Raw genomic sequence first — 13,812 nt, 5'->3', positions numbered from 1 at the left:
TTTAGCCCAGATCTTTCTGAGCTCAGAGCTGGATGCTGCCTTGTCTTTGGGACTCCCCAAATGAAGAGCTTGTCCCCCTCCCCTTAGGAGCCCATGGTTCCTGGGCTCTGGAGGGCTGATGGGGATGCCCCAGGGAACAGCCCAGGGCTGGGTGGTGATTAGGAGTGTGACAGCACATTCTGTCCCTGCGGGGACACATGACACTCTGCCTAGTGCAGTAGCAACTTGCTTACCATTTCCAGTGTGTTTTCCTCTTGAGACCCTCATACAAGCCTCTGACACACCTAAAAGCTGGCTGGCATGGGGAAATGAAGCTAATTTTGTAGAAAATACAGCTGCTAGGAGAGGGGAAGTGACATGCCCAAGGTCCCACAGTGAGTGGACGGCAGGGGCAGGAAAGCCCCTGGTGAGACTGATCATAGCCAGTGCCTGGTGGCTTCTTCCCCTTTCCAGCTGTGCTGACTACCAGCTTCCAGGCCACAGCTGGAGCCACCCCCTGAGCCACAGAAGAGCTGCCTCCTCCTCTGAGGCTGCTTTGGGTCCCACTAGGGCCCTTCTTGGCCTCCACGCTGCCTCCCTTCTCCCACCTCCTTGCGGAGGAGAGTGGCCTACCCCGCAGATGCTGCGATCTCAGTGATGTTGGAGCAGGTAAGTAAACCTGGGGAGGCACCAGCAGCAAAATCTGCTGAAACAAACAGATGTGTTGCTGATGTCAACCTCATCCGGCAAAAGGCGAGATGAAAAATGTACAGGTAGGGTCTGCACAGTTGTGCACACCAGAGGGGATGGCACATACAAACGAAGGCACAAAGATGGTCAAGTGATAAAATGCCCACACACAGGGCACACAAACATATGCCCATCCACGAACACGCGTGGTCAAGGCCACGCACACAGCACATACGGACGCACACACTCACAGGCAAGACACAGACACTCCACAGAGATGCCGACACAGGCCCACTCAAGGAACAAGTACACATGGAAACAGATACAGAATGAGCACATGCAGACACGTGAACACAAGAAGTGCTCCAAACGTGTTCCCAAAGGCACGCATTTGCCCATATGCAAACCACCTTACACAGGCACCTTACCTTGGACACTCACAGTCACACGCATGCTGCTTCTTAGCAAACTTCCCTGAAAACTCCATTTTTCTCTAAGTTCCCATTTCCCCTAGGAAAGTCCCAAAGACACTCTGAAATGCAGGTGTGCCTCCAGCCACCATCTCCAGGGACAGAATGTTCCTTCCCATCTCTCCGCACCTTAGGCCTAGGAGGTTCAGGAAGGGGCCATGTTAGGCTGAATTACTGGAGCTGGATGCAAAGAGGGAGGAAACTGTGGTGTCACTGCATGGAACAGAGCAGCTGTGAAGTAACAGGGACCAGAAGGACTGGGCGGGGGGCAGAGGAGAATACTTGGGATCTGATTTTTCTGGAGATTTGCCCTTCCAGGCCTCCTCTCACGCAGAAAGCCTCTGGTCGCTATATTTGGCCATATCTACTTCACCTGGTAACACCTGTGCTAGCCTATAGGACCCAGCTACCATTCTCGATCATTCTCCTCCTACCCCAAAGTTAAGTGCCAAAGATCCACTCCTCTGGGCACACCTGCCCCACTGGCACACCTGGGTACTCCTGCCCCCACCTACCATTGGCCATCGTCAACACCTGCACATTCTCAAACTCCAGGGTGGTGTAGGCTGGGTCCAGTGCAGCGCTGTAGTCAGCCATGTCCATGTCGATGAGGGTTTTGGAGAGGCGCATTCTCCCCTGCCTCCACACCTCGGCCACTGCCCCTGCCCACGATGCCCACCCCAGAGGCTCTGGGCTGAGCCCTGGCCCCCACCCTCAGCCCTCCCACCGTGTCCTCCCAGGTGCCCTCTCTCTCTGCCTTCGTTTCAAACCGTCCTCTGGGAGGATGTGCTGGGAGTCTGGGCCTAGCCTCTGGAAGGGGTGGAGGCTCTGCTGGGGAGGGGTAGGGGTTAATGGTTAATCAGCCCCTCTCTGGTGGATAGCCGGGGCGGGGCTGCAAGGATTTGGCTGTTTGTTGGTCTCTGGCTGACACTTGGGGTGCTAATTACAAGTGTTGGGGTCCTAACTCATCAATACTCACTTATCAATTGTATGGGGCAGGCTCTATAACTCACCTGCACTTGTCCGATCCCTGACTCAGCCACCCCCCAGCCATTGTCCCCCGAAGCCCGGCATTGTAACTGATATGATCAGACTCTGACAGCCCACCTCCAAGACGTCTGATTTCAATAACTTCCCAAATCATTGACTTCTATCTGCACTGTTCTTGCAGAGATAAAGCTACCTGCTGGCCCATGACTTAAAATCCAAATCCCAGGCCCCACACTCACATCATCTGATGCTTGTTCTGGGAGTTGTCTTTCTGCCTCCCCTGGGAGCAGAACAGGTTGGAGGTTTGGGAGGGTCAGACTCACCTCTAGGTCCCCTCCTCTGTTCCCTGTGATCCTGGTATGGTCCCCACCAGCCCTCACAGCCCCCAGCTGCTCTGGCCCAGACAGACTCCATCTCTGGTTTCCCTGTGACATTCTCCTGTCCCTCACACCCTCCCTCCTCCCAGAGAGGAGAGGTGGATAGGAGGTTTGCAGCCCCACAGACCTGGGTTTGCATTCAGGCGCCTACCACCTACCAATCGTGACTTTGGGTAAATGATTCTCCCCTCTGAGCCTCAGTTTCCTTCTCTGTGAAATGTATGATCAACCTCAAAGCGTGATTTGAATAGTGAGTGCAATTGCAGAAAGAAAACACCCAACAGTGCCTGGCCCCTGCCCACCCCTCCTTCTCCTCACTCTCTCCGTTTTGTGTCTCCTTCTCTGTCCCTTGTGTCTCCCACGCATCTCCTGCATTCAGAGTGGGCTCCATGGGAGAGCCACCGGTGCAGTCACACAGAGCCCCCTAGAGAGCCCCTGGGCTTGGGTCAATGCTCTGCTGCTGCCATCTTGAAAGTCTTCGTGATTTTTGAACAAGGGGTTGTGCGTTTTCATTTTGGACTCGGCTCCTGAAATCGTGCAGCTGGTCCTGCCTGTCTTCAGCTCATTGCCCACCCTGTCCCTCTTAACCCTCCAGCCCTCATTGTCTTGTCATGCAGACACTTTCTGGGCTCCCAATCTAGCTGGAGGTAATGTCAGGACACAGTAGGTAGAGGGCGAGGACAGAGGTATAAGGGCCTGAGACTGTTCTCTACTGCAGCTGGAGGGGCCGGTGGGAGGGCCTTGATGACATCCGTGAGCAGGAGTGAGCAGAGCCAGGGACGAGGGAGGGAATTAGGAGTGAGTGCATTAGAGACAGAGTGAATTAATGAGTAAATGACTGAGTGAGTGGGTGGTGGATTACTGAGTGGGTAAACGAGGGGACGAGGCGTGTGCGTCTGAGGGGTACGAGGACCATCCTTCCCATAGAGCCCTTTCTCTGTCCAGCTTAGCTTCATTCTTTTCCCTCTATCCTACCCCTGGAGCCAAGATAACCCTGCAGTGCTATTTCCTGGGGGTTGAGGGGGAGGAAAGACGGAGCAATTGTTCTGGAGGAGGAGAGAGGCTAGATTTGGCGTCAGGAGACCTGGGTTTAGGAACCAGCTCTGTCACTACTCAAATGGCTTTGCCGAAGTCCCATCTCTTCTCAGGGCCTCAATTTCCCCATCTATAAAAAAGAGAGGTGATCCTCGCCCAGTTGTTTGTTGACCAGGACAAGATTCTAAGGGAGGGAAGAAAAGAGAGGGCCCCCCCAACCCCACAAATGACTGGTCCCAGGTCCCTTGGCCTTGGGAATAGTGCAGAGCTGGGCAGAAAAAGAAGACATGATTAGTGATAAACATGGAAGGATAGTGAAGGGCAGCTCTGGGAAGGGCCTCCGGGGGCCGACCCAGATCCCTGCTACCTGTCTGACTGCTATGACAGGCCATGCACAGCTATTCTCTGCACAGATACGTCCAGGACAATTCAGCAATCCACATCCTCTATAAATGGTGCCTTGTTGATCCAAAGAGGCGCACAACCACATTTCCAAAAGTGGAATGCGATCATTAGCATGTCAGAGTTTAATTGGTAACAAGAATAACAATGCATCTTTCTCCAGATGACAGCTCAGATTCAATTGAATGAATCAACTCAGGTCAACCATGCCATGCTATATACATGACCTGTCACATACAAGAACTATAATGCTAGGCACACTCCCTGCGCCCGGTGAGCTAAGTACACAAAACTGTGCCTTACCAAACGCACAACACGCACGACTATGAGACACATTCCAGATTCGTGTTCCAGCACATTACAGCCTGGCCCGTAAGAAAATCTATCCACTCATCAACTATAAGTTGCATAATTTATTACATACATAATTCATCCCATCCTTAGCCAACTCCAAATAATATCTTCTAGATATATATCCTTCATATAAATGACACACCACCTGTAAAATCTACTGATTCTGTGGCCTCAGGCAAGTCATTATTGCTTTTTTGTGTTCGTTGCTACTATATAGTTTGTTGTTTTTTTTTTTTTTTGTGAAAAATCAAACTGTGATAGTACAGAGGGAAGACTGAGGTGGCAGCTGCCAGAATCTTTGTGGATTACAAGTGCAAGTAGCTGGAACAAGTCTTTGCATTCATAGACAGCTGCATAAATATGAGAACATAGGACACACAGAATATTTCAGGCTTTTTGCTTTGTGTTTCCATTTCAAATTATTTATGTTACAACTTTACTCTGTTATGTCGAGACAGAGCCTTGCTCTGTCACCCTGGCTAGAGTACAGTGGCATTATCATAGCTCACTGCAATGAAAATGCCTGGGCTCTAGTGATCTGCCGGCCTCAGCCTCCTGAGTAGCTGGGACTATAGGCACCCACCGTAACACCTGGCTAATTTTTCTAGGTCTCACTCTTGCTCAGGCTGGTCTGGAACTCCAGAGCTCAAGAGATCCTCCCACTTTGGCCTCCCCAGAGTGCTAGGATTATGGGTGTGAGCCATCATACCTGGCCACAACTTTAAATTTTAAATTACTATTCTGCATATTCTGTAACAGTGGCTAAGGTTGTAAGAGTCCTCCTGTGTCTCTGAAATAAGCAGACGTTGAACTGCAGCAAGGAACGTTTCAATGGGATACCAAACAGACCCTTAACATAACATATAAAAAGGATCCTGACAGGCTGGGCGTGGTGGCTCATGCCTGTAATCCCAGCACTCTGGGAGGCTGAGGCAGGTGGATTGCCTAAAATCACAGGTTTGAGACTAGCCTGAACAAGAGTGAGACCCATCTCTAAAAACAGCTGGTCACTGTGGTGGGTGCCTATAGTCCCAGCTACTTAGGAGGCTGAGGCAAGAGAATTGCTTCAGCTCAAGAGTTTGAGGTTGCTATGAGCTGTGATGCCATAGCACTCTACCTAGCTGGACAGAGTGAGACTCTATCTCAAAAAAAAAAAAAAATCCTTACAAAGCAAATTAGTACAATGTTTTTTGCCTCCTATGTTGTACAAGGAGAAAAAAAAGGAAGTGGAAAAAAATGAGACATGGAGGTGCTTAGTATAGTATCTGGAGGTCTTAAAAGTTTCATTCAGGGGATGAAGAAACGTTGGTTAATGGGCACAAAAATACAGTTAGATTAGAGGAGTAAGTTATAGTGTTTAATAGCACAGTGGGGTGACGACAGTTAACCATGATTGTCTGTTTCAGAATAGCTAGAAGAGATTTAGAACCTCCAAACACAAAGAAAGAATACATGTTTGAGGTGATGGATATCCTAATTATCCTGACTGGATTAACACGAACTGTATGCATGTATGGAAATATCACACGTACCCCATAAATATGTACGATCATTATGTATCAATAAAAAATTTCATTCCCTTCCTTCAAGGGGGAAAAAAATAATTTTTAACTAATGAGAAAAAGGAAAGCAACATCTCAAGGCTCTACAACGAGGAAGAACTCAAACCCTGCAGTGCTTAGAGGCTTCCATACAGGCACCCAGGAAATACAGCAGGCAGCAGAGCAACTGTCACAAGCATTGGCCTGGATTTTGTCTCTATGCTTATGAAAAGTATTAAGCTTCGGCTCGGCGCCTGTGGCTCAAGGAGTAGGGCGCCGGTCCCATATGCTGGAGGTGGCAGGTTCAAACCCAGCCCCGGCCAAAAACCACAAAAATAAATAAATAAATAAATAAAAAAAGTAAAAAAAAAAAAAAAGAAAAGTATTAAGCTTCGGCTTGGCGCCTATGGCTCAAGCGGCTAAGGCGCCAGCCACATACACCTGAGCTGGTGGGTTCAAATCCAGCCTGGGCCCGCCAAACAATAATGACGGCTGCAACTAAAAAATAGCCAGGTGTTGTGGTGAGCGCCTGTAGTCCCAGCTACTTGGGAGGCGGAGGCAGGAGACTCGCTTGAGCCCAGGAGTTGGAGGTTGCTGTGAGCTGTAATGCCCTGGCACTCTACGTAGAGTGACAGTTTGAGGCTCTGTCTCAAAAAAAAAAAAAAGGAAAAGAAAAGTATTAAGCTTCTTTGTGCAGACTGAGTGGGGGGTTGGTCTCTGGCCTGTACACCAATGTTTGTTTACATTCTGGGCCCATCCGATAATAGGCTCCTCTCCAGCTGTCTGCATAAGGCAAGTTATTCTTTCGAAGCCTCAGTTTGTCTTTCTGTAAAATGGGCCTACCTTGCAGTTTGTTATGAAGATTCAATGAGAGAATACTGTAAACTTCTTAGCCCTCCTTCCCTCCACCTCGCTTTAGGGGCATAAGTCACAGATGTTGCGGTCAGGCCGATCTGGCCCGAATCCAGGCAGTGCTAATGAACGTGTACCAAATTCTGTGACCTCTGGTTCTACCGCTCTCAGCTTGAGTTTCAGCATAAGAAAAATTGTATTGAAAACTTCTTCGCAGGCATAGTTTAGGTGTAAAATGACACAAAACGACCAAGTAAATGTAGGGATACAGTGCAACAGTAGTGATTTTTGTCATTGGTCGTTGATGCCAAGACTCCAGGCTGGCCACGTAGTCTGCCAGAATCAGCAGAGCTCCTAGGGGCTTCCTTCCCAGCCATGAACAAGGACCTTGAGGCCACCGCATTAACAGCTGTTTTTTCTCTCTGACCCTCACTCTTGGGTAGTCAGGTCCCAGCTCACGAGGCAGCACTTTCTAGGGGACAACAGAAGACCTTGGAGCCCACCGAGAGATCGGGGTCATTCATGTTGTAGAAGGAGAAATGGAGACCTGGAGAAGGGAGGTGGGGGCCTCGTGCCTCTGCTGCGGACAGTGGTTAAGGGGGCCGCCGCTATGGACCACATTATTTTTCTTTTAAGTTATGTAATAACAAGAGCTAATGTTTAAGGAGAAATTTTGTGCTAAGCCTGATGCTTGAGAACCTCCACTCTTTTCATATTATCTGCCTGTGGAGGCAGGGATTACTGTCATCCCCACTTTATAAATGACAAAATTGAGGCTCAGAGAGGTGAAGTGACTGGCCTAAAGTCACACAGCTTGTAACAGAAGGGCTGTCACTTGAACCCGAGTCTGACTCTAGAGCTCCAGGGCTGCACCCCTCTCTGTGCTGCCTCATTCCCAGGAATCCAGAAAGAACATCAGAATTCTGCAGCATCAGGGCTGGCGGCTTTACCATCCTGGTACCGCTGGGGAACTCAAGGACCTGAGAAGTGAAGGACCCTATCCCCGGACACAGGCAGGTTCAGGGGCATCCTCCACACGCCCAGCCACCCAGGCGCTCACCACCCCACTATCTCCTATCTTTGTCTCCCCCACCTACCACCTGTGAGTGGTGCAGGGAAAACTCGAGACTTATCAAGACAGAGAACAAAAGTCGTGGGGGAAAGAAGCCAAGAGCCATCTCCACTCTGGGGTAGGGCCCTTCAGTTTCGCCCCTTTGAAATTTCAAATTCCAGTTTGTGGACAAAGTCCTAACTATCTCACAATATAGGTCCCCAACCACTGACCAAACTCCAGTCCAGACAGCCACCTGGCTCGAGGCTGGCCCAGCTTTGCCTCTTCCTTTGGCGGCTCTGAAGGTCTGGGAGTAGGGGGACACCCCTGCAGCCCCATCCACCCACCAGGACCTCGGCCCCTCATTGCAGAGGGCTGGCTTCTCCCTGGAGCTGGCATCTGACGCTGGCTGGTACGACAGCAGACACCAGGTAGGCCCCCTTGCCGTCTGGGCATCTTTTCTCCTCCTTGAGCTCACAAAACGCTGTTCACACAGCTCTCTGCACCCTGAGTGCAGGACACAGTAGCTTAATTAAATCCCGACCCCACAAAACTTCAAAACTGGAAAGGATGGCTCTGCTAACCTGCCCATTTCATGGATGGAGATACTGAGACCTTCAGGGGAATGGCAGCTGGCCACAGGTTGAACTGTGGACGTTGGGTCCCTCCACAAACCCCAGAGGGTGGCAGGGACTTCCTCAAGGCTATGTGGCGGTGAGCGAGCTTTGTCTTAACAAGGAGAGCCCGTTGCTTCAACACAGCCCCTCGGGCCCTGGCAGCACTGTGGACGGTGGCATGTTGGTGCCCTCAGTGACTGATGGCTATTGGGTTGCTACAGGAATATTTCTGTGAGGAAGATGAGGGAGCTCGGGGCCTGAAGGCCAGTGGGTTTGGAAGGAAACAACATCTATGTGGTTAACTGATAACTGAGCCCCATCCCTGGGCCTCTATAGGCCTCTTTCCTCCCTCCCTCTTCTCAGCACAATTAAGACCAACTTACCTGCCTGCTAATCATTGCTGAGCCTGTTGATTTTGCCTTAAAAAATTAACTGGGCATGAGTTTGCGGTTTGCCTCACCCCTAACCCTGGAAAGGCCTAGGTGGGCAAGAGGCCTCCTGGGTTATGCAAGAGGCCACTGGCCTCCCCATGAACATCCCACGGCCTCTGCTGCTGCTCTCCAAAGGCTGGGGTTTTGCTCAAGAGTCAACAGTCTGCTTGTTCCCCTGTACTGGGTCCTGAGCAAATTTGCTCTGTTACCAAAGAGAGATAAAGGCATCTGAGGAAGAGCTTTCCAAACAGGGATGCGAGGCGGCAGCTTTGGGCTTGGGGTGCTAGAATCCTGCAGTGTCACAGCCGGAAGAACCTTTAAGAGACATGCTGGACCTTTTCAAACTGGGTTGTGAAGCTCCCGGGGGCCAAGGGAATTTATCCACAGACCCTTTTTCAATAAGAGACTCATTCTTAGATCTCATCTTCCTAAATATTTCATTTGGGAGTTGGAAACCCCCTGGTCCAGCCTCATCCCCTCATTGTACAGATGGGGAGATAGAGGTCGGGGACAAGTGACTTGTCCAAGCACAGAAGGTCACCCCAGGTAGCCAGGGTCTCCAGCCAGAATAGGAACAGTGGGCTCTCTCTGGACCTGAGTGATGTGTTGAAGGACATCTGTAAATAAGACGGCTCTATAAAATTCCTCCTCTGCCGTGCTCCCCTCTCTCCCAAGCTGGCTGGAAACAGAAAGGTACCCAGAAGCCCCTAGAAGGCCCAAGTCAGGAGAATTGGCCTCGCCTTGAGTCTTGCACCCCCCGCCCCAGAGTGCGACCAGTAGCCATGAGCTGAGAACTGGAGACTCCACGTTATAACCCATCTAGGTCATGTCCTGTCCAGGACATCAGGAGAAAGATGCAGAACCCTGCCTGGACTTTCTGACAATATCTAACTTCCCATGTTGTCACAGGATGAAATGGAGAGAAACGTGCAATGATCATTTTGTATCACGGCTATTTAGGAGTTTTGTGTGTGTCCGTTCATTGGTCCTCATGGCCCCTCTGGGAGACTGGTAATATTTTTATCACTACTTTACAGACCAGAGGCACGGAGAGGTTGAGACTGTGCCCAAATTCACACAACTGATGAGAAACAAGAGGCAAAAGTCTGGCCAGAGTCTGTGCTCCTAACCCCGAGGCTGCCCAGCCTTTCCACATGGTGAGTGACAAGGAAAGGTGGCCTAAAGAGGGGCACAGAAGCCACTCTGGCCAGAGAGCAGGGCATTGTGGGAGATGCTGACCACCAGGCTAAGGAGGAAAGGTGGAGAGCATAGTCTGCAGAACGATTAGGAAGGAAGCCAGGAGGACTTGGGCCCTTGTGGGTGGAGCCTTCCTTCAAGCTGCCTCCTGCCAGGTGGCTTGTGACATCTAGTTGAGTGTGTTGCTGTCCTCTTATTTATGTTCCTTCCTCCTGTTTATGTTCCTGACTTTATCTGCAGGGGTGACCTTGGGAGTTAGATGGGGCCTGCTCAGCCCTTGTGGGGCCTGAATGATAATGGGGAGCCCCTGCCTGGTTCAGACTCTGGTTTGGACAGTGAGGGATGAGCTCACATCCCAGAAGCCACCCTTGGTCTCCCCTTGTTTTTAAGGGCCCCCCGTAGGTCACTAAAGTGAAGTGTTTGTAAGTCCTGAGAGTCAGGCCAGGGTCACTGCATACAGTTGTATAGGTTGCTCACTGCACAAAAGTTCTCTAGCCAAAAGAGTGACTGGGGTGGAAATGTGTAGTCTTTGTTGCAACTGCCAAGCCAAGTGTCCATGGGGCTTTGTCTGCCCAGAGTGGGGTACCTTTTTCTTGTTTGCACAAAGGCTTCATGTGAGCTCCTGGGAACCCTACCCCAGCTCTGGTTCCAACCACCAGGTGACCTTGGGCAAGGTCATTTCCCTCTCTGGCCTTGGTTTCTCATTTGAGAAGCTCTGTCTAGCATAAAGCTGAGATTCAACCCTGATAGTGAAATAAAATCATTTGGGACATTTAAAAAGTACCCAGGCCCTATCATAGACCAATGATCAAATCCTGGGATTGGGGGTGGGGGTGCTAGACATCAGAGTTTTTTAAAGTTCGCAGATTATTCTGATGTACAGCCAAGATTGAGAGCCACTGTAGGAGGGCTTGAAATTTGAAGTGGAAAGGCCTGGATTTGCATCTAAGTTTTATAACTTACTGCAACTCACTAGTCAAAACTTCAGTGAGGCCCAGTTTTCCTAGCTGTGAAATGGGATTAATAATAACTCCCTCACAAAATCAAAATGCAGGTTAAATGGCATGATATTCAGACAGTTTTTGGCACTGTGTCTAGCATGTAGGGAGCTCCCGATTTTTGGTACCAACATTTTTTTTTTTTTTTTTTTATTGTTGGGGATTCATTGAGGGTACAATAAGCCAGGTTACACTGATTGCAATTGTTAGGTAAAGTCCCTCTTGCAATCATGGGGTACCAACATTTTATTTTTATGTTTTTTACAGACAGAGTCTTACTTTATTAACACCCTTGGTAGAGTGCTGTAGCGTAGCAGCTCACAGCAACCTCCAGTTCTTGGGCATAGGCGATTCTCTTGCCTCAGCCTCCCGAGTAGGTGGGACTACAGGCGCCCACCACAACACCTGGCTATTTTTGGTTGCAGTTTGACCAGGTCGGGTTTGAACCCACCACCCTTGGTTATAAGGGGCTGGTGCCCTACTCACTGAGCCACAGGTGCCGCCCCCAACATTTTTATTGTTACTATTTGCAAGAAAATATTGACTTAAAACAAAGGCCCCTTCTAGGTCAAGATTGGAGCCAGGCTTTCTCTGTTCCTTGAAGCCAATTCCTTCTACAGGGGTTTCACTCTTGGCTGCATGCCTGTCACATTATTAAGGTACATGTGATTGTTATTTGATATTTTACCTAATTTATTAAAATTGTTCCATTTCGTTCTGAATGGGTTCTACATTCACGTGGTTCAATATCAAAATATAACAAGGTACACGTGGAGACGTGCTTGCTTCCACCCAGCTCTTCTCACTGCTCTCCCCTTCTTCCTTGGGGAAACCACTTCTCTCACTTTCTGATGTACCTTCCAAGGTTTCTTTCTCCTGACGAAGCAGCGTGGATCACACATTCTACGCCTGCTTCTTACACTGTTCTACCCCTTGCTCTGGTGATGTGATATCACAGCTTAGAGATATTTCCACAGAAGTTGAGAGCAAGCTTTGAGGATGGAAAGAGTATTGTCCCCCATCACAGGTGAGGAAACTGAGGCTCAGAGAGGGAACATCATTTTCTCAGTGAGCCAGGTCAACAGTATTTGAACTATCTCCACCTGGGTCTAGAGCCAGTGTTTTCCCTCTGCACTGACGTGGCATCTCCAGGAAGCCTGGCACAGAGAGCTTTGGAACCTAGCTTAACTCTCTCCTGGGCAGACCTGGCCTTCCTAGGGCAAGAGGTGGAGTGTGCTGTCAGGGTCCCCAAACCTCCTAAAGTGTGGAACAAAAAGTGTCCAGAGTTATCCAGATAGGGACTCAGAGAAGGGATGGCCCCTGAATGGACAAGTCAGGGCCTGGTGGCTATGTCCTCCAGCACTAGGGAGCCTGCCTGGAACCCTCTGTCAGCCTCAGGGTGCATGGTTGGCAGGGGGGGTCAGGAGGAGGAGGAGAGGCAGGGAGGACAGGGAAGCCTGACTGATGGGACCAGCCCCAGTAGGAGGAGACTAAGGGGATCCATTACCCCAGCTCAGGAAGGAGGATTTGGAATTTAAAGCGGAAGTAGCAATGACTTTTTTTTGTTATTGCTTTTTCTTTAGGCAGAGGCTCACTATATCGCCCTCCATAGAGTGCTATGGCATCACAGCTCACAGCAACCTCAAACTCCTGGGCTTAAGTGATTCTCTTCCCTTAGCCTCCCAAGTAGCTGGGACTACAGGCACCCTCCACAATGCCCAGGTATTTTTTGCTTGTAGTTATCATTGTTGTTTGGCAGGCCCAGACTGGGTTTGAACCCGCCAGCTCCAGTGTATGTGGCTGGCGCCCTAGCCGCTGAGCTACATTGCTGAGCCAAGCAATGAGTTTTTTTTTTTTTTTTCTTCAGTTTTTGGCCGGGCCTGGGTTTGAACCCACCACCTCCGGCATAGGGGCAGCGCCGTACTCCTTTGAGCCACAGGCGCTGCCCCTAGCAATGAGTTTTTAACCAATGTTTGCTGCTCAGGTAACCGCTGCATTCCCCCTAGATTCCTGACCTTCTGTAGTTCACTGACTCACTGACTTTGGGCAATCACTTTCCTCCTCTGTGCCTCAGTTTCTCCAATGCAAAATGAAAAAGATTAAATAGTTGGTCTTTGGGCAGCCTTGGTGTACTCCTAAAAGACTCTATAGCTCCCCCAACCCCCCCCACCCCGCCTTACTTTGTTGCAGGTACCTGGATCCTGCTTTGATCAGAATGTCATTCACCCCTTGGCCTTCCTGGGTTGGGAGCCGAGGGCACCAGTTCTCTACTCTGCCCCCAAATCCGGCATCCTCCCCTCGGTTCTGTGTCTCTCTCCTGCCACCCCATCCTTTCCAGGCAGATGTGAAATCAGGACCATACCTGGTGGGTCCCGGGGGAAGCCCTGGCCCCAGTCTGACATCCTCCTCCTGGTGCACTGTGGGCAACTTCTTCATCCTCGAGGGAGCTCCTGCTGCCCCCCGGCACCCCAGACCCTGCGAGCACTGCCGGGCAGAGTTAATCCCTTAATACTGGTCACAATGAGATTTCAGGGATGGTGGGAGGCGGTCTCCATGGAAACTGCAGACCTGTCCAGGACCCATGCAAGGAATTAGCCACGGGGCTTAGCAAGGGGCTCCCAGAGACCCCACCCAATGGATTCCTAGGCTAGGGGGACACAGTGGCCTAGACTCCTGGGTCCTGCGGCTCTCCCATTGCCTCTCTGGAGGGCTTGAGACTAACCATACCCTGGGCACTGCCTTAGTGTTCTCCTGTTGAACTGGACATTCACAGGAAGAGCCCTGCCATCTCCCTGAGCCTCAGTTTCTCCATCCTCCAAATGGGGTTC

General features: G+C 50.4%; 1 protein-coding gene and 1 long non-coding RNA gene across 8 annotated transcripts in view; one reads left to right on the top strand and one right to left on the bottom strand.

Annotated features, from left to right (window-relative positions):
* Positions 1 to 13,812, bottom strand: part of HNF4A (hepatocyte nuclear factor 4 alpha) — a 68,567-nt gene that overhangs the window by 26,346 nt on the left and 28,409 nt on the right. For 3 of the 5 annotated variants that reach the window (XM_053573796.1, XM_053573797.1, XM_053573798.1), the window contains exon 1: positions 1,655 to 1,926. The exons of the other annotated variants lie outside the window; for them this stretch is intronic. In XM_053573796.1, the coding sequence (XP_053429771.1) occupies positions 1,655 to 1,769 (115 nt within the window). In that variant the 5' untranslated portion in view covers positions 1,770 to 1,926. Of the gene's footprint in view, positions 1 to 1,654; positions 1,927 to 13,812 lie in introns of those variants that run through there. 5 annotated transcript variants of the gene reach the window in all.
* LOC128573568 (uncharacterized) overlaps positions 7,839 to 13,812 on the top strand; it is a 34,199-nt gene continuing 28,225 nt past the window's right edge. Inside the window, exons 1-3 of one of the 3 annotated variants that reach the window (XR_008376482.1) lie at positions 7,839 to 8,172; positions 9,827 to 9,946; positions 12,568 to 12,706. This is a non-coding gene — a long non-coding RNA (uncharacterized LOC128573568). The remainder of the gene's footprint in view (positions 8,173 to 9,826; positions 9,947 to 12,567; positions 12,707 to 13,812) is intronic. The other 2 variants (XR_008376481.1, XR_008376480.1) reach the window with 2 other exon arrangements.

This window comes from Nycticebus coucang, chromosome 21, assembly GCF_027406575.1.
Source record: "Nycticebus coucang isolate mNycCou1 chromosome 21, mNycCou1.pri, whole genome shotgun sequence".
Lineage (NCBI taxonomy): Eukaryota > Metazoa > Chordata > Mammalia > Primates > Lorisidae > Nycticebus > Nycticebus coucang.
Note: the sequence above shows the minus strand (reverse complement) of the source record. Positions and strands in the feature narration are given on the sequence as shown.